Genomic DNA, 23,675 nt, shown 5'->3' on the forward strand with positions numbered 1-23,675 from the left:
TAAAATCAACCAAAGAAGGTTAAATAATAAGTTGAAAGGAAATCATATTCTTCAGAAGCTTGAGAAAAATAATTAGAATGACCATACAAAATTATCCTTTTCTTCAGTCTTTGTAGCCAAAAATTGGACTGAAACAAAGAGTTATGCTCATTCGAAAAGTTATCTTCTAGGGGTCATTTCAAATTCACTGGTTGGGAAAACTGATTAGCCCTTTGACTGCTGCAAAAAGGGCACCAGCAATTATTTTAAAGCAAGTTAAACTCAGGATTTTTTTCCAACAAGAAATGTATAAGATTATGAGATATTATTGTTCAAGTCTTCCCCTAAATGGTGAATAGATCTCATAGCACTGAAAAGCTTATTTAAAATTCACTGAAGTAAACAGAGGAAAACCAAGAGAAAATATCATGTGAGAAATATTTAGTGAAAGAGTACAATTGCAACTATCAATTTTCCAATTCCTTTATTTTTCTCATATAGAGTAATCGGCTGTTATCTGATAACATTTGGATGTACTGTATATTGGATGTTGGTTGGCCCATGGAATTCAAATTAAAAACAGAATATTCTAAAAAATCACCTAACAGATCTGAAAATATCCATTGAGACAAAAGCAGAATTAAGATTTCAGTCTGATGATATTCTGACAGTTCAATAGAACTGATATGTTTGTTTACTCTGTTTCTCTCTCCACCGATGGTACCAATTCTCCTAAGAATTTATCCTGTAGAATTTTCTGGTTTTATATATGCATTTAATGTTTCAGGTTATTCTGAGGGTTCACCCTCTTGAAGGATTTTCTGACATCAGCCTCCAAGACAGAGAACACTGGCTTGCCTGATACTGTGGGGATTCACACAGGGGTGGTGTTATTCTCTCCTTATGAACACTTTAAAGGGAGAATAATGTTACACCTGTGTGAATGCTTACAGCACCTGGTGACCCTCAGATCTGGCTCGGAGGCTGATTCTTTAGCATCCTTCAAGAGGGTGAACTCATCCAAGGTGTCAGGCCCCAATGGTGCATATGACTGGATAATGAAATCCTGTGCCAACCAACTGGCTGGAGTGTTTAAGGATATCTTCAACCTTTCATACTCCAGTCTGAGGTTCTCACCTGCTTCAAAATGGCATCAGTCAGGAAGCAGGCAGGGTGAACACCGATAGCACTCACATCTACCTGTATGAAGTGCTTTGAGAGGTTGGTTATGGCTAGAATTAACTCCTGCCTGAGCAAAGACCCACTGCAATTTGCCAACTTCTGCACCAGGTCTACAGCAAACACATTCTCACTGGCTCTCCAGCAGCAAAACAGCAGAATATACATTAGGCTTCCCGTTGATTACAGTTGAGTATTCAGTACTGTCACCCCTTCAATATTAATCACTAAGTTTCAAAACCTGGGCCTCTGTACCTGCCTCTGCAACTGGATCCTCAACTTCCTCATCAGGAGGCCACAGTTGTAGACATCAGTCATAGCAAATCCTCCTTGCTAACAATCAACACAGGTGTACAGCCCTCTGCTATACCCTCTCTACTATCACCACTGTGTGGCTAAACATAGCTCAATCACCATTTATAAATTTGTTGATGACACCACTCTTGTTGGCAAAATCTCAGAAGGAAACGAGGAACGTACGGGAGAGATAGATCGGTTGGTTGAGTGGTCACAGCAACAACTTTGCACTCAATGTCAGCAAGACCCAAGGAATTGATTATGAACGTCAGGAAGAGGACGTTGGGACAGTGCCCACCAGTCTTCATTGAGGGGTCAGTGGTGGTAAGAGTGAGCAGCTTTAAGTTCCTGCATGTCAACATCTCAGAGGATCTGTTCTGGGCCCTACACATTGATGCAATCATGAACAAGAAATGCCAGTCGTTCTACCTCATCATAAGTTTGAGGAGGTTTGGTATGTCACTACGAGTCTTTAAAATTTCCCTTGATGTGCGGTGGAGAGCAATCTCATTGGTTGCATCACAGCCTGGTATGAAGGCTCCAAAGCACAGGATTGCAAAATTCTGTAGAGGGTTGTAGACTCAGTCAGCAGAACTTTCCCCAACATAGAGGATATCTTCAAGAGGCAAAACCTCAAAAAGATGGCACTCACCACTAAGGAATCTCACTATCCAGGGTATGCCCTCTATGTAACTACCATCAACATGGACGTGCAGGAACACTCAATGATTCAGAAACAGCTTTCTTCCTTTCTGCAATCAGATTTTTGAATGGAGAATAAACACCACCTTATTATTTCTTATTTTGTAATATTAATTTATTTTGTAAGAAAATTTATAATAATTTGAAGTACTGCTGCTGTAAAACAACAAATTTCACATCATATAAAACAGTGATAATAAACTTGATTCTGGTTCTGAATCCTTGCCCATGGTGCAGAGAAACAAATACATATAGATTTTAGGAGCGCGTTAATTACACAGTGCCTAGGATAATAAAACAGAATTCCACTGAAGGATCTGTGGTTTATCATTATTTTATTCATGCTAAATTGGCTTAAGTACTTTTGAATTTGGTTGGGTAATAACCAATCAGATTTCCTTTTTTCCATTGGCCCTTGCTTAAAGTAAATTTCTTGACTTCATGCAGACTTATATTTGGTAGTTGCTATTATTTAATAATCATAATTGAGGTTCATATATCACAGTTCCAGATAGGCCACGAAAGGTGAGTTTGGCATCTGTCACTGAAGACCATAAGATATAGGAGCAGAATTAGACCATTTGGCCAATTGAATCTGCTCTGCCATTCCATCATGGCTGATCCAATTTTCCTCTCAGCACCAATCTCTTGCCTTCTCCCCAAATCCCTTCACATCCTGACCAATCAAGCTCTGCCTTAAATAGACATAAAGACTTGGCCTCCTCCTCCGTCTGTGGCAAAGCATTCCACCGGATTTATTACTCTCAAACTTCGCAAGAAATTGAATCTTCATCCAAGTTGGCCAGAGAGAAAAACTAACCATTAAGCTGTGATGAAGAGCAGAAACTGGAATTATAAGAGTATCCATTTCGTCCATAGAATTGCTATATGAATGTCAAGTACATACTATATGAAGGAAAATTTTCAAAAGCACATAAATAGAAATGAACAATTGAAGTAAAATGTGAATGTGGAGGAGGAAGCGGGTTGAAAGAAAATCATTCTAAAATTAATTAAAACAAAGAGCTGATGAATAAAGTTGGAAGATTTGTCAGAAAGAAAATGCATCCACAATTTTCACAAGCTCTCAATGTCCCAAATCTGTGTACAGATAAGCAGTTTGAGAATCAAAAAATTTAAACCGTTGGTCTCAGTAAAGATAACCACTAAGCTACTGGATTGTTGAAAAAAAGACATTAAGTTCGTAAGTGTACTTAAGGGAGAACTCCTCAGCATTATAATTTCACAGGATCTGTTCTGGGTAAAGCACATAAGTGTCATTACAAAGGCGGCGCGAAAGTGCCTCTACTTTCTGAGAAATTTGCCAAGATTTTGTCTGCCATCTAAAACTTATTATTATTTTGTTTTCCTTTTTTTAAATTTCAAATCTAATCAATTCAAGTTTAATTGTCATTCAACTATACGTGAATACCCATGAAATCAGCCAAACGAGACAGCGTTACTCCATCCGTGGCCAAGGTGCAAAACACAGTATCAACAGTCACATAGCACAAAGCACACACACACACACACATCGCGTACAAGATAGCAGGCACATAAAAGCATCAGTAAGGTGCAACCATGCAATAAAGAAGTCCAGATTCATACCATCAATGCTGAAACCTGCAGTCAACCAAAATAGAACTTGTCTTCTGCTGAGCTAACACAGGTGTTGGGGGGGGTGGGGGCAGTACCAACTCCAGTCTGAACTGTGCCACACGCCCCCCCCCCACCCCCCCCCAGTGGAGTGAACTGTCTCAGATACCTCTCCTCTGGTAGTTATAAACAGGCAATGCTGCAGCTTGAGGCCTAGTCCTTGACACCGACTCCAGCCTGGACAACACACCACACTGCCCCTGGGAACAGACCAGCTCCAACGCCTCCCTCCTGGTGGCTGTAAACAGGTGACACCGTGGCTTGAGGCCCAGTCCTTGCTAAGAGTGAGGCTTTCGCAGCTCCCCGTCCATACGCCCTTGTCTCATGCAATAAATCAGTCGATTGAACTTGCGGCATTCCACGTTAACAATGTCCAAAGGGGTCTTGCGATCACAAGAATAACGACGGGGATGGTCACTCACTATTAGACTATACACCTCCTTCGATTCAGGCAGCAGCACAATGCACAGCTCCTTCATTTTCTCCACAAAGAGCAACTCGCTGATGGGGTAGACCTGCAGAACTTTAAGTTCTGAATCTACAGCAGGAGCTTGCAATCATGAAAAATATGTTTAAATAGGACAGAAGCACCCTTTGTTGACCCTGTAGAAGCTGCCATGACTGAATACAGCACCATCTTACCAGAAGTAAGTAAGATTTAATGCACATTGGTTGGTTGTCTGCTTTTGTGAGCGTTTTCCCATTGATTCTGTAGTTTTTTTTTGTATTTACCATGAACACCCACAAGAAAGTGAATCTCAGGGTAGTATATATGTACTTTGATAATAAATTTACTTTGAATTTTGAAATCTAGTGTCTTACCTAGAGGTAATCTATCTACGGATGGCTTCAAACCCATTAGTTTGTCTCTTTTATTGGGAATATAGTTAGAAATGAACAATAAATATCACAATTACCAGTGAAGTCTACATCCTAAGAAGGACTAAATACTTCAGCATTATAATTACAGTTATAAACGAGGAAACAAGTGCCTATAAATAACAATGTAATAAAGATCAGCTAATGTTTTCTGCAATGTAATTGAAGGTTTGGGCACACGAATGACTAAAATTATGGCCATGGCACACTGTCCGAATGCCTTCAAGCAGATACAAGCCTCATAGGGGGAAGGTGGTTCCCTGGCAGAGGAGTCAAGAGCCAGAATGAAGTGAGAACTATTTAGGCAAAAGCAAAGAAATCGTTTCCTCTCAGGTTAGTGCATTTTCAGAATTTTGTCCCATGAGGTTGTGAAGGCTCAGTTATAGAGCAGATTTAAAACAGAAGTTGATAGGCTCCTAGGAATTAAAGGAGTTGGGATGGGATGGGGTGGGAAAACAATGTCAGGTAGAAATCAGCCATGCCATTGATAATTGGCAGAGCAGGAGTGAAGGACCAGAATTGCCTCCTGCTCTTCTTAAACTGTTTGAAGAAAAAAGACATATCCTGGATGGACTTCTGATCCCTCTAATGGAAATGGGAATGTGAAATCCCTGATCTGAAATGGAAATTTAGATTGTAGCCTTTCACATTCCAAAAGTACTTAATGTTCCCCAAATATATATGTTATTGATGAGATATACCATTATACAACACTAAGCAGATCATTACATTCACTTACTGTATTTATATTATGTCAATATTTCAAACTTAAAAATTCCATCAATGGTAAGTTTGACAAGTGGTTGCCCAGAGCAACCCCTTGGTGTCCAATGGCAGAAGAATCCCTCACCTTTTCTACATAGAGTCTTTACAGCAGTTGACCTAGCTTCAGTGAGTACTTCAGTATCTGCTTTACAATACTTCTGCATCGTGGAATGTGGCAGTGTACAGCATATTCGGTTGTAGACAACTCTTTAAAGTGAGTTTCAGCAAGTTTCAGGTAGATCAAAGTACATCTTTCATCAGGTCAATGGTCATCCAGCAGCAGTCTCAATGTATGTCTCTGGGACCAGCCCACTGAACACACAGAGTCCTAGATTGTTCAGCTACTCAGGACAAATCTTGATGAAGACCACTGCTGACCTTCTCACACTGTTGGCATGAACACAATCCGGAAAGGAGATGGTCTCAATTGCATTGTAACCTCCTGCAGGGCAGCATGTACTGGGATCGAGACTCTGGTTGTACACGAAGAATTTCTCTCGGAGGACTCTTCTCACAACGAGACAAGCAAATTCTTGGTGCTATTTGATATTTCCAATTACAGTATAGGGCATCTTACTATGACAGTGACAGATAGAGAACGAAGTATAAATAAATATCTAAGCTCATAATTCCAATGTTCTTGATTGGTTACTATAACTTATATTTCTTAATGGTTGTTAATTATATGGAACCAATTTGTTTACAAAGCACATAACTATTTAAAAGTATGTAGTTAAGTGAGGCAAACGAAAGTTGCGGCTCCGGTAGTGGATAAAGGTAAAATGTAATACTCGCTTGAAAAAAAAAGCAAATCTAAGATTTATATAGCAATTTTCACAAACTTTAAGCCATTATATATATTAAAGTAGAAATTAATATAGTTGAAGTAAAGGTGATGTTATATTTGTTTTCTGTTTTACGTGACTTACAAATTCTGGAGTAACAGAAAAATAAACAGGAAAAAGTGAATCGACCTTCAGATTTGCAGAGTGTATACATAACTGTGATTGGTGATCGTATTGTAAGTTACGCCCTCATACTACACCAAGCCAATCACAGCATTCAGTATCTTGATTGATAGTTTCAAACCACGCCGGTTCGAGCCCCTTCTTACCTTGACAAATGGAACTCGCGAATGGTGGAGCGTTTGAGCGACAGCATGAAGCCCCGCCCTCATGTCTAAAGTCTGATCCCTGATTGGTACGGAGCTGTGAGTGATGGCGGCGGGGCGCGCCCCTTCTCAATGCTCCCAACCCTGGCGTGGCCCCCATTGCCGCTGCGGAGCGACTTAGGGGAAAATTGGCTGCACTTCAGCGATGGCGATTGCGGCAAGGGCGCTACTCTCGGCCGCTCTCGGGAGCACTAGGGCAGCAGGCGGAGGCGGCGGCTTCACCGGGCTAGGTATCAGCAGGCAGCGGCAGCCTCAGCGGACGGTGAGTCAGGACAGGGTCCCCTTTCCCGGATCCGGAAGACAGTAGAGAGTCCCCCGGGGGAGTGGCAGGGTGTGCGGAAGAGATGGGGAGTCAAGTATGTGTGTGTGTGTATGATAGAGAAAATAAACGAGAACCCATAGGACAGGCTGCTCATCTACCCCAGCAATTGTCCCACTGAATAAAAGCAGAACGTGATGTTCTGTACAAGCGCTTATTCGAAGGGATGGGGAGAAGTTAAGGTTTCAGGTCGGTGACCTTTCAGCGCTCCTCTTCCTTGGGGTTGTCCGTATAATGTGGATTGATTCCAAGAAACAACTGTCCACTTGCCTAACGCGTCCCTGATTCCGGACAAGAGGTGGATTAAAAGTTGATATGCTGTTTTTTGTTTGGGTAACCGAGAGTATAGTGAAGGGTGGAGAGCGACTGCATCTCCCTGGGTTGGAAGCTTTAGTACGAAGCGAGAGGGACTAGACAAGAAAACTATTACTTACCGCAGGGCCGCGTAACAAGTGACCTGCAAGACATACGGTTCCAAAGCATAGACTGATATTGATGATCAGTGTGAATTGTGAACAGGAATTTAACACGGACGCCGCCCCTCGACACCTCAGATCCTCCACTCGGATTGCAAAGTAAAATCCAAAACTAGCGCTTGCCTGAAGTGACTGAGAGTATGGTGTCGAGAAATGATTTGAGTCTTCAGAGTGAGTGTATGTATGTGTAGACTGAGCCTAACCTTCCGGTAGCAACAGGATTATTGCATGCCGCAGTAGTCCGGTCTAATGATGTGGAAACATGGAACAGGGTGCGAGTTTAAACCCCTTCTCCACCCCTCTCCGTTCAGCCCCGTGCTGAATCCATGTGTGAGATCACTCCTGTGATAGTAAATCTTAACATGCCTGACGGCGGCCAGCCGCTCTCAATTGCAGCTGAGAAGCAGTTTGAAAGCTTTGCGTCTTGAATGAGAATGGCGGTAGGTACCAAGAGGTAGAGGGTAGGAGAGTAAACCAAGAGGGTAAAAACCTCAAAACTCTGGTAAACGCCAACAAACCAATTGGCTCTATTGTCTAGCGAATTCTCTCTTCTGTGGGACGGCCCAGAAAGGGTTGGGATCGAACCTAGGTTCTCTGATCAAGGGGGAAGGCTGGTAGGTGTCAGTCAAAGGAATGGTTCAGCTGAGCTATCCCTGCTGCTGATCTAGGAGCTATCAGGTGCTTACCCACATTTTGTGGCGCTGTGCCTCAGCATGCAGGCAGTGTCAAGGAGGAGGGATGTGAGGTGGAAGCATTTGTATTTCTTATGTTGACAATGGTATTTGAATGCTGGGTGTCAATATGGCACCCATGATGTTGGGAGTGAACTTGTGCTGAGTAGGTGAAGGTACCTGCATCCAAACTGAGGATTCGTTAAATAAAATTTATCAATAGTTCAGCACGTCATAGCTGTTCAACATCCATCTGTTCATTTCATCTTGAAGTTAGCTTGCACTCACTCATCCAAGTTGACTATGTCCCAAGTCCCTCATATCTTTGGCACCCAGAGTTCTCAGAAGTGAAAGTTTACATCCACTAAATCTTTTCTATTCCTTCGGAGTCATTAATTTACCAACAGCATTTTTTTTGGGGGGATGGACACGTTTCACTTCCAGCACTCAGAGTACATCACTGCAGGTAACTTGTACGTGTGTGGTTTAGTTCACATTTCATGCCTTTAAGAATCAGCACATTGCAGTCCTGGGAGCACTTCCTGCTGGGCTACAAAAACTGAAAATGTAGAATTTGATAGCCTTCCACACAGGAAGGAATGGAAACCTCCCCTCAACAAAATTACTTGGCACAATGAGAAATACAGATTTTCCTATGAATTCCGCACTCCACTGTAACTCTCTACTTGTTCTGATAAATGCTCCTGCGATGAAGGAAAAGAGAATTCAGAAATCATTTTGGGATTTTCATTGACTCCTGTTTGGGTGTATTCTGATTACCTTGATGCACAGTATCTTTCAAGATATTGAAAGTAGGGAAGATGATACTTTACTGACAGAGGTACAACTAACATTTAAATATTAATGAAGAATATAAATATCTTCAAATATTTATAAAGATAATGAACAAGATTGTGTACTATCTAGAGAGGACAAGGCAAGTAATTGTTTAAGATACTGAAGGCACTAGAGGTTAGAATGTAATACATATGTTAAATGATCTGTTCACTGAAAATGTGATTATGATGAATGCATTCTCAGTAGTGTTTTCCAGCAATATCAATTTGGCTAAATGGTTACATGTAATCCATTGTGAAAGAGAGTAATACTTGCATTATATAACCCCCATTTGTATCCTTGGGATGATTCCAAGTGTTTCATAGCTGGTGTTGTATTGTAGAAGTCAGTTTGTGAGCTGATTGACCAGCATTCTGATGAAGATCAGATCATTTATTTATTAAGGTTGATTTACGGGACAAGTCTTGGCCACGTGTCCTTTATTTCCTTTGCTTAAAAGGCAAAGGGGTTAAAGTCCCATTTTGAAAGATGGAGCCATCATCAGTGCAGCACTCCTGCAGAAATAGTGGACCATCAAACTAGACTTGTGTGTTCAGATCCCAAAGATCACTGGCACAGAGGTGAGTGCTAACAACTATGCACAAACAAACCAACTGATGCTAATTTTGGCTTAGTTTACTTTCTGGTGCAGTTCCAGAGGCACAGATGTCCAATGAAATCTGCAGATCTAATTTATTTCAGACATTAATGTGTATATCATTGCTTTTCAAAATGCTTCTGTGGGGTGAGTGTTCCACAGAAATTCACTCTTCCATGAACACTGTTCATCCCACAATGCAATTTATGAAAGGCAGTTTCAAAGAAAAGTATTGTTGTTCCAGATCAGACTTCTAATTTCGTTGTTGAGGAGAGTGCAGAATGTGACTGAATTGCACCAGAGCTGAAGGTCTCACAGAGAAACTGAAGGCAGTCTTCTGTCTTTCACAGCAAAGATGCTGGGTTAAACTAGATCTACAGTCCACTAACATTAGATTATCAATAAATCCAATAATTGAAGTGCAACATGGGTACACCCCTGCTAGATCAAACCGCTAGGACCATTTGTAGGGAAGTCAAGCTCCAGGACTTCAGATACTTCCAAAGAAAGCACTGTATGTGATAGTCTGGCATCCTCTTTATAAAACAAAAAGCTAGTGTGACCAGATGGAGGATGTCTGGCAATGACCAGTTGCCCTTTCCTTTATTCTTGCTAGCTACAGCTCTCAGGTGCTGTTTAGCAAAGATTTGCATATTGTTAACATTAGTGAACAGAGGGTGTCGTGGGTAGGTTTGGATGAATAAATGTGGGAGGAAGTCCTAGTGAGGGACATTCACATGTGGAGCTGTTTAGTGATGTGTCTGCTGTTGTAAGTACTAATGATATACTGATCAATTGCAAGCAGGTAACCTTAAATTGATAGGTGATGTAACACACACAAAATGCTGGAGAAACTCAGCAGGTCAGGCAGCATCCGTGGAGAGGAATAAACAGTTGACATTTCAGGCTGTAACCCTTTATCAGGACTGCAAAGGAAGGGGAAGAAGCAAGAATACGAAGGTGGAGGGAGGGTATAGGTGAGGCCAGGTAAAGGGAAAGGTGGATGGGGAATGGGGGGATGAAGTGAGAAGCTGCAAGATGCTAGGTGGTAAAGGGGTGAAGAAATCTGAGAGGCTGGGAGAAGGGGAATGAGGAAGGGTACAAGAGGGAGGTGACAGGCAGGTGAGGAGAAGGGTAGAGGTAAGAGTAGAGCCAGAATGGGGTAGAAAAGCAGGAGAGGGGAGAAATTACTAGAAGTTAGAGAAATCAGTGTTAGTGCTTTCAGGTTGGAGGCTAACTTGATGGAATATGAGATGTTGCTTCTCCAATTTAACTTCCTCTCGGCAGCTTACATGTCAGGATGGGAAGTAGAATTAAAATGGGTAGTCACCAGGAAGTCCTGCCTGTTGCAGATGGAGCTCAATATAGATGAAGTGATGTTTTTGTTGATCCTGGTAGAATCTGGCAAGCCTTGAAGCAAAGAGCTTGGAGAGCACTTGAAATGGGTTGTGTGGTCACCCTGAATGTTGCATTTGTATGCTCAGTCAGATGTACCAGCTCAAGACCAGCTTTGAGGATTGAGTTGATGTCGTTGTACAGCAGAGTGTTGTTGTAAGAGTTTGGCCCATCATATCCGTGATGAGTCAATGCTAGTTTTGAGCCAGTTGCTATCAGAGTACCTCAGCTGTTTTGCAGCTGACTCTTCTCATTTTAAGTTGTTTCTAATTAACGTAATTGTGACTGAAATGAAAGCAAAATACAGCAGATGGTGCAAATGTGGAATAAAGTTTAATAAAATGGTGGTGGGAAAAAAATGGCTGGAAGAAACAAACAGTCAATGGTAACACTTCCTGACTTGTTAAAAGATCAAAAATCTAAAGTGTTTAACGTTGTTTTTTCTCTCGCTTCAGACTGTCCTATCCAATGTCTGCTGCTTTAATTTGGTCGCTGTTAACCCAAAGTCAAAGTACATTTATTATCGAAGTATGTATGCTATATACAACCTTGAGATTCATCTCCCAAGCATCCACAATAAAAAGAAACCCAATAGAACCCATTCATAAAAGACTGTCAAACACACAATTGTGCAGGGGAAGGAAAGAAATAGTGCAAACAACTGAAGTTCACCAAGTGAATCCACAGCCTCAAAGCCAGTCATCACTGCAGCCAGTGATTTACGTGAGGAATACGGTGTGAGTGACAACTGAGAAATTGGTAATGAAGTGGTATGCAGGATGCTGGTTAAAAGTCATCAATGTGACTTGTTCCACTGCAAGCATTTCCACCTCAGTTAGAAGGATACAAGTTCAACCCTAACTCCAAGAGTTGAGGTGATACTGGTGGTGCAATGAATACTGCAGAGCTCTTTAAAGGTCAACAATAGCTTAGCCTTTGTCTGTGAGAGTCTGTTCTGGTATTAAGACTCTTGCTCTTCTTATGGGCCTCCTCTGTCTCTATTAGTTACACCTATAGACCTCGTTAATGCAAATATCTAATCAGTCAATCTTATGGCAGCAACTCAATGCACAAAAGCTTGCAGACGTGATCAAATGGTCCAGTTGTTGTTCAGATCAAACATTTGAATGGGGAAGAAATGAGATCTAAGTGACTTTGACCATAGAGTGATTGTTGTGCCACAGACAGGGTGGTTTGATATGTCAGAAACTGCTGATCTCCTAAGATTTTCCTGCACAAGTTTTCAGAGGCTGGTGTGAAAACAAAAACCATCCAGTGAGCGACAGTTCTGTGGGCGAAAACTCCTTGTTCATGAGAGAGATGGCAAATAACCATGCATTAGGACAGTGGTGTGCAGAAGAGCATTTCTGAACCCACAACATGCTGAACCTTGAAGTGGATGGGCTACAGCAGCAGAAGACCCTGAACACACACTCAGTGGCCACTTTATTAGGTACAGGAGCTATCTAATGAAGTGGCCACTGAGAGTAGATCCAATTATGAATTTGGAGGTTCTATTGCTCTAATAATATTCATTCAGTAACCAGAGACAGTTTAACTAGCTGTTATTTCATTTCCTTAGTTAGCGCATGGAGATTCTGCATCCCATTTTAAACATCTGAGCTGGTGTTGGGGAAGTAAAATATGAGAACTGTGCAGTTACCAAAAGTTTGTTGAGGTGAAAATAGTGAGATTCCCCAGCTACACGTATAATTTTTGCTGGCATTGAATTAAATGGTATCAAATGATCAACATGGAATTGACTAGAAGGGAATACCATCTGGAAAATGATAATTAATCAATATCTTTTAAACTGAAGGAACAGGCATTTAATGAAACGGAGTGCGAATGCTTCATTTGAACTGTAGCCTCCAAACATTATTAGCATGAACTTCCCTAAAATGTAACTTCATTTTAAAAGCTGGAAAAGCTTCTGGATGTAACAAATCTTTTTCAGATTTTGTGTGTATGTGTGTAGTTAGTTCTGCCATCAGTTTTGCTCTTACAAAATTACAATGGTACTGAAACTAGAGTGGCCATTTTTCATGAATTTGGCATTGGATCATGAAACAGTGTCAAATGGTTTGGCTACAGCAGTTCATTATTACATTGCTACAACCCAACTTGACTGTTGTAAATTGAGAAACTTGGAAGCAATAGTTCACTTGCTTTTTTTATGAGGGGCAACAGTGCTTACCTGAGAGAGTGCAGACATGAGTAATGGACAATAAAACCTCTGGGTAATAGGTTCCAACATCCCATCCATTGTGATACAGCTGCACACTGCATGGCCTATTGTTAGTTCAAAATTTTCCCCAAATATTTGGTCAATTATGTTATTCATTCACTATGACAAATGGTTACACAAGTTTAAGGACCAAGTTTGAAATCTGAAGATGAAATTTAAAGCTCTTTTTGTGGCAGATAATGAAACTGATATGGAACACAGAGATTATAACATAGGCCTTAACAAGTGACAGTTCTGAATGTGGCAAAGGAAGAAAATCTGATTTCTCTTGGTGACTCTACAGAGGGAGATTACTTAAAGGTTGTATTTATTAGGGGACAACTGGCTGTACTTTATCTCAGGGAGGCATGCTTTACAAGCCAATGTGTCATCTTGATATAGTTTATTCTTAATTTAACTACTGCTGTAGTGTAATAATTGTTGGGAGGCAGGAAATGTTTTCTATTTAACAATTTCCCATTAACAACAATTTGGTAATGATTGGATAATAGAGCAGACAGAGGACAATTATTGGTCAATGCACTCTTGTGCTTGTCATTGATAGTGTCATGTGATCTTCTAAATCCACTTGACACCAAACCTTGACTGAAAAATGTCTCTGGCAGTGTACTTCTCCCTTGGCATTGGAGTTTGAGATAATGTTTTTGTGCCGAAATCTCCAGAGAACCACCTGAACTCAAAAACTCAGCCGAACATGTTGTCATTGAAGCCACGGATGAATTCCCTCTTGTAGTCTTGTGGAGATTGTTCTTGTTACTTGTTCAGCTGTGGAAAGGGGAGATTTACTGACACTTATCTTCTTGCTTAGTCTCTGGGGGTTGAGAATGGTTTGAATCTTCTCTCGTTCTGTGGATTCTGAGGTGGTGATTCAGACTATAGTGGGACACCATAACTCTACCATGGGACAGGAGGTGTGTAATGGGGTAGGTGAGTTGTTTGGAGGTTCTGTGCTCCTCCTTTTTGCTTTTGTTGGGCTTTCAGTGAAGAGACTCGAGCTGCTTCCCAGGTGTCTCTTTTCTACTTTGAATGGAAAGCACTGGCGTGTTCATTAGGATGTTACATTCTTTCTTGTGGTGTCTTGAAGAAAATACTTCGAGTGTTCTCAGTCCTGGAAATCTCTTCCAGTGATGAAGATGGAAATGGAGTTTCTCTTTCAGAATCCTGTTATGCAGCATACAGATGATATGCCTACTTTAACTGGCATTTGAAGGAATATCTGTTCTAGATGCTGCCTTGGAAGGACACATTTACATTAGTTCACTCAACATGCCAATGCTTTAGGAGGAAATCATAAACACAAAAGATTCTGCAGGTGCTGGAAATACAGAGTAATATGCACAGTGCTGGAGGACCTCAGCCGGTTAGGCAGTATCTATGAGAGGAATAAAGAGTCAACATTTTGGGCTAAGAGCCTTTATCAGGGTGGGGTCTTGACCTGAAATATTGACTGTTTATTCCTTTCCATAATGCTGCATGACCTGCTGCGTTCCTCCAGCATTTTGTGTATGTTACGATGTTAGGAGGAGTTTGTAATGTTGGTGGTTGGACAAATTTTTTTCATAGATTATCCATTTGTCTGGTGCAAAAAGGGAGTGGAGCTTATTGTTTCACAGCAGACACAAGCCTGCTTTGACTTCCTTGTTGAACTGTTTGTTCTGGATGTTCAAATGTACTGAACATGAGTCTGGGTGGTTTTTGTTATTAATATCTGCCTTGGTTAAGAGGCGGCTCCCAATTTGTACATAATAATTCTGTTTTTTTTTTTCAGTCCTTTTATAGGTCTTTGGTGTTAGCTTATGCAAAGGAGGCAGATGGGTAGAAGATCTTGTTTAGTGCAAGGTCAATTTTCTAGTATGCTGCACATTATGAAGAGATGCAGTCAGATGTGTTCATATAAACTGAGATAGCTAGTAGTGTAAAAACTCTGGTTTTTGCTCTCTATAACTATCGAGACTAAAATGTACCAAAAATGGACTTTAGACCATAAGATATAGGAGCAGAATTAGGCCATTTGGCCCATCGAGTCTGCTCCACCATTTCATTGTGGCTGATCCAATTTTACTCTCAGCCCAAGTTGTCCGCCTTCTCCCTGTATCCCTTCGTGCTCTGACCAATCAAGAATCTATCAACCTAAAGATGTGGCCTCCACAGCTGCCTGTTGCAAAGAATTCCACAGATTTACCACTCTCTGGCTAAAGAAATTCCTCCTCGTCTCCATTCCAAACAGGTGCCTCTCTGTTCTGAGGCTGAGTCCTCTGGTCTTAGAATCTCTCACCATAGGAAACATACTGTTCATGTTCACTCTGTCAACGCCTTTCACTATTCGATAGGTTCAATGAGGTCACACCTCATTCTTCTGAATTCTAGTGAATACCGGCCCAGAGCCATCAAATACTCTTCATATGGCAAGCCATTCAATCCTGGAATAATTTTCTTGAACCTCCTTTGAACCCTCTCCAGTTTCAGCAGTCCTTTCTTAGATGAGGGACCCAAAGCTGCTCACAATGCTCCAAGTGAGGCCTCACTAATGCTTTATAAAGTCTCAACATTACATTCATTGGGGTTCAATAGGTACTTTTAATGTCAGAGAATTGTATACAATATACAGTACATCCTGAAATTCTTTTTCTTCGCAAACGTCCACAAAAACAGAGGACTGCCCCAAAGAATGAATGACAGTTAAAATATTAGAACCGTAACCCCCCAGATGTCCCCTCCCACGCACAAGCAGTAACAAGGCAATGACCCCCCCACCCCCTAGCAGCAAAAAAGCACCAGCACCCTCCACCAAGCACTCAAGCGTGCTGCAAACATCAGTAAAGACACAGACTTACAGTACCCCAAAAACTACTTGTTCTCCCGATAATTCGACATGCCACAGGCTCTCTCTCTCCCTAATAAGGGAAAAAGAGATGTCCCAGTTTCACAGCGAGAGGGGAGACATAACAAACAACTCGTTGATTTATGATGTTAAAAGCCTGTTGTGTTGTTTTTTTCAAGCTCTGTGCCTGGACAGACAACCCACGGCAGCTAACCTGTTTCTCCCGATGTTCCGTGTTCTCCCACAATGCTTCAGTCAGGGGCACTGGCCTAAAATCAGCACATCTCCGGAGCCATGGAAATCTAGAACCCTGAAGGTGCATTGGCCTTCCAGGCCACGTCCTTGGGATATCAGAAAACGGCTGGTCGTGAGGCCCTGAGAGCAGGTTCCATTCCTGCAAAGAGCTGAAGTAGAATGTAACTCCAGGTCAGGGTCTTCAAAAGAACCTTGAGAAGGGGGAAAAATAGATATCAAAGATAGAAATAGAGCTGTTTCTGAAGATGCAAGCAAAAGACTTGCCGTTTAGTGCCATCTTGACTTTGCTCTTTGCTTTTATATTCGAGTCCTCCGGAAATGAATGCTAACATTGCATTTGCCTTCCTCAACACAGACTCGACCTGTAAATTAACCTTTAGGGAATCCTGTACAAGGACTCCTAAGTCCCTTTGACCCTCAGTTTTTTTGTAATTTCTCTTCGTTTAGAGAAGGGTCAGCTCTTTCATTTTTTTCCACTAAAGTGGATGATCATACACTTCCTAACACTGTATTCCACCAGTCATCTATTTTCTCATTCTCCTAATCTGTCCAAGTCCTTCTGTAGCCTCTCCACTTCCTCAAAACAATCTGTCCCTCCACCTCTCTTCATAATGCCTGCAAACTTTGCGATAAAGCCATCAATTCCATCATCCAAATCATTGTCATATAACGGAAAAATAATCTGTCCCAAACCAGACCCCTGTGGAACACCACTAGTCACCCACAGCTAGCCAGAAAAGGCTCCCTTTATTTATTCCCACTCTTTGCCTCCTGCCAGTCATCCACTGCTTCATCCATGCTGGAATCTTTCCTGTAATATCAGGGGCTCATAGCTTGTTAAGCAGCCTCATGAGTGGCACCTTGTCAAAGGGCTTCAGAAAATGCAAGTACACAACGTTAACTGGTTCTCCTTTGTCTGTCCTGCTTGTTATTTCTTCAAAGAATTGCAACAGATTATTTGTCAGGTAAGATTTTTCCCTTGAGGTAACCACGCTGACTACAGCCTATTTTATCATGTGCCTCTAAGTACCCTGAAACCTCATCCTTAATAATCATTCCAACATCTTCTCAACCACCGAGGTCAGACGAACTGGCCCATCATTTCCTTTGTTTTGCCTCTCTCTTTTCTTGAAGAGTGAAGTAACATTTGCAATTTTCCAGTCTGCCAGAACCATTCCAGGATCTAGTGATTCTTGAAAGATCATTACTAATGCCTCCACAATCTCTGCAGCCACCTCTTTCTGAACTCTGGGGTTGACACCATCTGGTCCAGTTGACTTATAAATCTACAGACCTTTCAATTTCCCAAGAACCTTCTCTCTAGTTATGGTAACTTCACATACGTCATGCCCCCTGACACCTGTTACTTCCACCAAACTGCTAGTGTCTTCCACTGTGAAGACTTATGCAAAATACATATTCAGTTCGTCCGCCATTTCACTGTCTCTCCATTACTACCTCTTCGGTATAGCTTTCCAGCAGTCTGATATCCATTCTGGCTCCTCTACTTGGTTTAATACTGATTGTTTTATGTTGGGTAAATTAACCTGAAGTAAACTTTAAATTCAGAGAATTTCATTTGGTTTTTTTTTTGGAAAGCTTCCATTGTAGACGAGATCAAATCCCTAGGGTGTGGTAACAGTGGATAAATTGGACAAGTAATTCAGAGTTTAAAATATTTTGCAGATTGGCATTCTGATCCCATGGTGGGAGATTGAAAATTCAGTTAATTAAATACATTTGGAATTAAATAGCTAGCATTAATCAGGGTGACCTTGAAGCTACTATTATGAAAATCTATGTCTGGCTCACTGGAAAAGGAAATCTGCTGTCATTTTGACTTTAATGCAGTTGACTTCTGAAATGGTACAGTAAGCCAGTCACAATGTTAGAGAAGGGCTGTAAATGCCTGTAATGCCCATATATTGTGATTAAAATTTGGAAAAAAAAACACATTGATGTAAATAATGATGTGTAATGCTGCATTTATCCAGATTATCCACTATGCTACCACACCCAGGGAGTTGATCACAAATCTGCAATTGAAGCTTTCAAAAATCCAATGGCATTCTTTAAATTTACAGTTTATTTCAAGTCGATCTAGCCAACATAAAACATTTGGTGTTGAGCCTGATTTTACTACATTTATAGCCTCAAAAGCTATAAAAAGTGAGAGTCAGAGTTGTTATACCACTAGTAGTCTTTGCCTTTATTCAATTTAAAGCACTTGGCCTTTTCTGAGGACCTTGGCTAAATGAGTTACAAGGTGTGGTTAATTGACATTGGATTTGTGCTAAGGATTGCCAACACTCACCTCATACAATAATTATCTTGATCCCACAATGGGATTGGACTTGCTAGATTCCATGATTGTAGTTGAACACAGTGAAGGGATCTGTAATGTGGCAGTTCAGTTTCTAATGTGTATTTTTTTTAGAAAAAAACACGAAGGAAAATGCAGAAAGAATTTGAAGCTTTAAGGGATTATTGATGAAAAGAAGGAAAGATTATTTCTTGAGAAAATGCTACTCTTGGGGTTTACTTGTCTATAAAAACAGGGATTTGTTACTTGATATTTGCTCCTAAAATATAATAATGCGAAAGAAAGATAATGAAAACCCAGTGTTGGATTTCCTAAATGTCTCATTTCAAAACATGTTTTTTGACTTGGAAGTTTCCTGTTGTCACCATCGCCTTGCCAGTTTTGTTTAAGAATTCTAGCACTGCAGTTTTGGCTTTTCAAGCCAGTTCCCGGGGTCTGCTGACAAGTGATTGGTTGTCATTCAGATGAAGTTCACACCACTCCTTCACAAAGCATCCATCAATCCATGTTGTATTTGTGACGCAACCGCTCATGGTGAAGAGTTGACATCCTCTACGATAATCCCTTAATTTGGCAAGCAGATTTGTAGCATCACAGTTACATCTCAATGATCAACACAAGCACTGAGTGCTGGAGGAACTCAGCATATCAGGCAACATCTATAAAAGCAGAATAAACAGTCAATGTTTTGGCTGTGTGTGTGTGTGTGTGTGTGTGTGTGTGTGTGTGTTGATTTCCAGCAGCCGCAGAATCTCTTGTGTTAGTCAGTGCTTTCTTGAAATTTCATTCTCGTTTCGTCTTACTCCAGTGTTTATGCAAATTGATGTTAATCTTTTGCCTTAGTTTCACGTTACATTAATTAAGATCGCTAAAATACTGTTCAAGAAGAGTAGGGCACAAGTTAACTAGTTTCTACTCTGCAGAATTGACCACAGGGTGGAAAGCATAATCATTTTTAATCACTTGTCTACTTAGGAATCACCTTTGAGAGCATTCCTATTCAAAATTACATTTGATTTCAGCAAAGCACATCCATTAGTGTTCATGGTTTGTAGTGCTGTACGGCATATTGCATGTTGTTTGTAATGTGTATGTATCTTTTAACAATTAAACAATGATTATTTTGATTAAAATCTGTACCCCTTTTGGTTGATTCCTGAAATTCATTTCAACGGCTTTTTTTTTAGCTAGTAGTTACAGCACTTTGTTACACATGTTGGCTTGGACAGAGTCTAAGGACTTGACAAAGCTATCTGTATGGTTTTGCAGATGAAGCACAAGACTAGCTTGTGGGTACAAGTAATTAAGAGGAGGGACAGAATTTTGGCCTAAATTCCAAATGGGAATGAAGTGTAACAGTAGGAGAGCCTTGCTACCACTAGGTATGATGTTGATGAGAGCATGCCTGGCATACTTTGTAAAGTTTTGTTTTCATTATTTAAGCATATGATTTCTTTGGAAATAGTTTGTAAAATGTTCACTTGGAGTTGTTTTTCAGGATAGAGGGATTGTCTTAGTAGTGCAATCGATGTTCTCCGAAGGGGTTGTCTACTGCTGGGTCCTCAGGTGGCTGTAGAGGCTGGTCTGAGATCAACATACTCTGGTGCAGTGTGAGGGAGAGTATTTGGTGGCTGTGGTTAGTGGCTGGATCTTTAGGTTGTTCAATCTGTCCCTTCACTACTTTGCCTTAGTAGAAAATACAGGACTTGTGATGGTTGGAGTTTAGAAGAATGAGAGGTGATCTCATTGAAGCAAATAAAATTCCTTTTCTCTTTTGAGAGTTATCTAGAATTCGTGATTTTTTTTTTCCAGAATAAAAGCTTCTGTTTAAAAATGGATCAGTGGAATTTCTTCTCAAGTCGTTGGAAAGCTGTGGAAGCCAAATTATTGAACAGAATTGGGGTGGGGGGAGGGGAGAGGTATATTTTTGGTCTATAAATTAATTAAAGGTTTATTGGAGATGGCAAAGTGTAGTTAAGGCCAACATTATAACAGCCATGTTCTTACTGAATGGCACAGTAGGCAACATGGAGTCCTGATGAAGGATCTCAACCTGTAGTGTCGACTCTTTATTCCTTTCAATGGATGCTGCCCAAGTTCTTCCAGCATTTTGTGTGTTACTCTGGATTTCCAGCATCTATGGAATCTCTTGTACTTATGGTGTAGACCTATTTCTTTAGTTGGAATAATGGGATTTCTAGTGAAGTTAATTATGTCAGCAGTTTGTACACCCTTTATCTTCAGTATATTGATGTAACATAAAAGGAGATTGGGAGAATGTTGATCAAATGAGCGGATAAAGTGTTTGAAAGCATTTGGTAGCATGTCTAGCAAAAACTGAAAATTGCAAAAGATTCAGTGGCAGATTTACTAATCTGTTCGTTGCAGCTCCTTGCAAATTTTCATTGAGGTTGTAAAGGGAAGGTGAGATGGGGCAGGAATGTACCTCTCTGGACTTTGCTTGCTTGTGTGGTCTTCAGCATAGTCCAGCTTGCTGGGTGCAGTGAACAGGGTCACTGAAGTGTTGACCACATAAGCCATGAATTGGCTGGTATGGTTACGGAGGTCCAGGTTCAGAATCAGACCTACTATCACTGACTTGGATGATGTAAAATTTGTTGCTTTGCAGCCGCAGTACACTGCAAAAATATAACGTACTGTATATTGCAAAGATAAATTGTGCAAAACAGGGGAATAACAAAGTCGTATTCATGGACCCTTCAGAAAACAGATGGAGGGGAAGAAGTTGTTTCTGAATCATTTAGTGTGGGTACCACCTCTCGATGATAGTAATAAGAAGAGGACATGTCCCGGATGCTGAGTTTCCTTAGTGATGCATGCCACCTTCTCGAGGAACGATCACTTGAAAATGTCCTCTGGTGGGGAGGGCTGTGCCTGTAATGGAGCCCGTAATACAGCTCTGCAGCCTCTTGTGGTCCTCTGCATTTACAATATCCATGGAGCTGTTCTCTTCCCTTTCCTTGATGGCTAGTCATCTGTTGGTTTACTATGGAGGCTCTATCATCCTACAATATAGCATCCTCACCATAAAGGACTAAATGAGTAGGTAATGCTTTCTCGGGAATATGGATGCTTTGCCAATGACAGAGCTTATTAATCTTCTCCTGTCACTCATTCTTATTGTTTCGAAAATGAGAGGGCTGTTTAGAGTCAACCATACTTGTGATCTGGGTTGCAAAGATCACAATACCTTTCCCTAAACCAGTCGAGCTCTTGCAACAATCTTGAGGTTTAATGATTACTTTGCAAATATATATTTTTTTTCCCAGCCCGAACAGCACACTAATTGTCCACGGTCCAGAATTCTGGCTGTTGATCTTGTGATTTACCAAGAGGATTGCGTCCCTTTGTGTTTGTGTCCTTCTACCAGATGGTTTGCTTAAACCATAACAAGAGGGTTTGTGAAGAGTCAAGCTTTGTAGGTTTGAAATCATGTATAGGAGACAGTGTATTGCAACTTTGCTTCCCTAAGGGCATTTTTAGCCACCAGGACACTTCAAGTAGTCCATTAGTTTCATGGTCAGCAATAGTCATTTTAGCTTTTTGTTACCAACTGTATTTACTTAATAAACTTCCTCAGCTTCTGTGAACTTTAATCTTTAATTCAGTGTGTGTGTGTATATATATATATATATATATATATATATATATATATATATATATATTACTCATAATGTAAACATCTTGCTGTCATAAAATGATTAGACTGAACTGTATTGATTCACAAAGCAATCTGCTTCTTTCCCAAAGGACACACCTTACCTATGGGCACAGTTGTTTTCAAAACCATGTGTCATAGAACTATACTGCAGTTACTAGGTAAATACTTTCAGGAAGATGTGTTTTGACCTGTAATCTCTGGTAAAGTTTGATAACAATCATATTCAGATTCTGAACCCTGCACTGTGCAGTGACTCAGTGTAGTTCTTGCTTTCTGCCCATTCCAGTCTTCCCTTCAGGATTCACAAACAAGAGAAAATCTGCAGATGCTGGAAATCTGAGCAACACACACAAAATGCTGGAGGAACTCAGCAGGCCAGGCAGCATCTATGGGGTCGGGGGGGGTGGTGGTTGCTGGAAAAGCACAGAAGGATTTTGGCCGGACACGTCGACTGTGCTTTTTCCCATAGATGTTGAGTTCCTCCAGCATTTTGTGTGTATGTTGCTTCCCTTCAGAATTGGCTGCCACACATTTAAAAGACTCGGATTTCATTTTCTGGAATTCTCTCTTCCAGACATCTACTCACTCAATCCTTCAAGATAGTCTCTAAAATGTACCCCTTCGGTCAAATATTGATAATCGGATCTGATCTCTATTTTATTCCACAATTAAGTTCTGTTTGATGGTAATTCTTTAAAGATCCATAAAAAAACAGAAAACCTACAGCACAATACAGGCCCTTTGACCCACAATGCTGCACCGAACATGTGCGTACTTTACAAATTACCTAGGGTTACCCATAGCCCTCTATTTTTCTAAGCTCCAGGAGTCTCTTCAAAGATCTTATTGTATCCCTCGGAAGTTCTTTGCTTTGTCGGCTACAGCATGTAGAGACATGACAAGATGGCAATGAAGATGTGTGTGACAATAAAATATGGTTACAGTGATGTCTATATTATGCCAACAGGGTGCATAGCAGTGTATATCTTCAGTAGAAATTTTCTGTTCAAAATCGGGTTTAATATCACTGCCATATGTCTTGAAATTTGTTTTGCAGCAACAGTGCCTAATAAAAAAGCCTATAAATTGGAGTAATAAAAAAAAGTATTAAATAAATAGTGCAAAAATAGTGAGGCAGTAGATATGGTTCATTTAGAAATTTGATGGCAGATGGGAAGAAACTGTTCCTGAAATGTTCAGTATGTATCCTCAAGCTCCTTTACCACCACCTCGATGGCATGTCCTGGTTGATTGGGGAGGGGTTCTTAATGATCGATGCCACCTTTTTTTTTGAGGTGTTGTCTTTTGAAGGTGTCTTGGATGTTGGGGAGGCTAGGGCCCCTGATGGAGCTAGCTCAGTTTACAACTTCCTGCAGTTTTTTTTTCCCCAATCCTGTGTAGTGTCCCCTCCATAGCAGACAG

General features: G+C 40.8%; 2 protein-coding genes across 2 annotated transcripts in view; one reads left to right on the forward strand and one right to left on the reverse strand.

Annotated features, from left to right (window-relative positions):
- The window catches only part of micu1 (mitochondrial calcium uptake 1), a 130,017-nt gene extending 122,615 nt beyond the window's left edge, over positions 1 to 7,402 (reverse strand). Inside the window, exon 1 of the mRNA XM_072282652.1 lies at positions 7,382 to 7,402. The gene's annotated coding sequence lies outside the window, so the exon portion shown is untranslated. The remainder of the gene's footprint in view (positions 1 to 7,381) is intronic.
- mcu (mitochondrial calcium uniporter) overlaps positions 6,683 to 23,675 on the forward strand; it is a 210,555-nt gene continuing 193,562 nt past the window's right edge. The window contains exon 1 of the mRNA XM_072282654.1: positions 6,683 to 6,890. Within this exon, the coding sequence (XP_072138755.1) occupies positions 6,774 to 6,890 (117 nt within the window). The 5' untranslated portion in view covers positions 6,683 to 6,773. The remainder of the gene's footprint in view (positions 6,891 to 23,675) is intronic.

Source organism: Mobula birostris, chromosome 18 (genome assembly GCF_030028105.1).
Source record: "Mobula birostris isolate sMobBir1 chromosome 18, sMobBir1.hap1, whole genome shotgun sequence".
NCBI classification, from domain to species: domain Eukaryota; kingdom Metazoa; phylum Chordata; class Chondrichthyes; order Myliobatiformes; family Myliobatidae; genus Mobula; species Mobula birostris.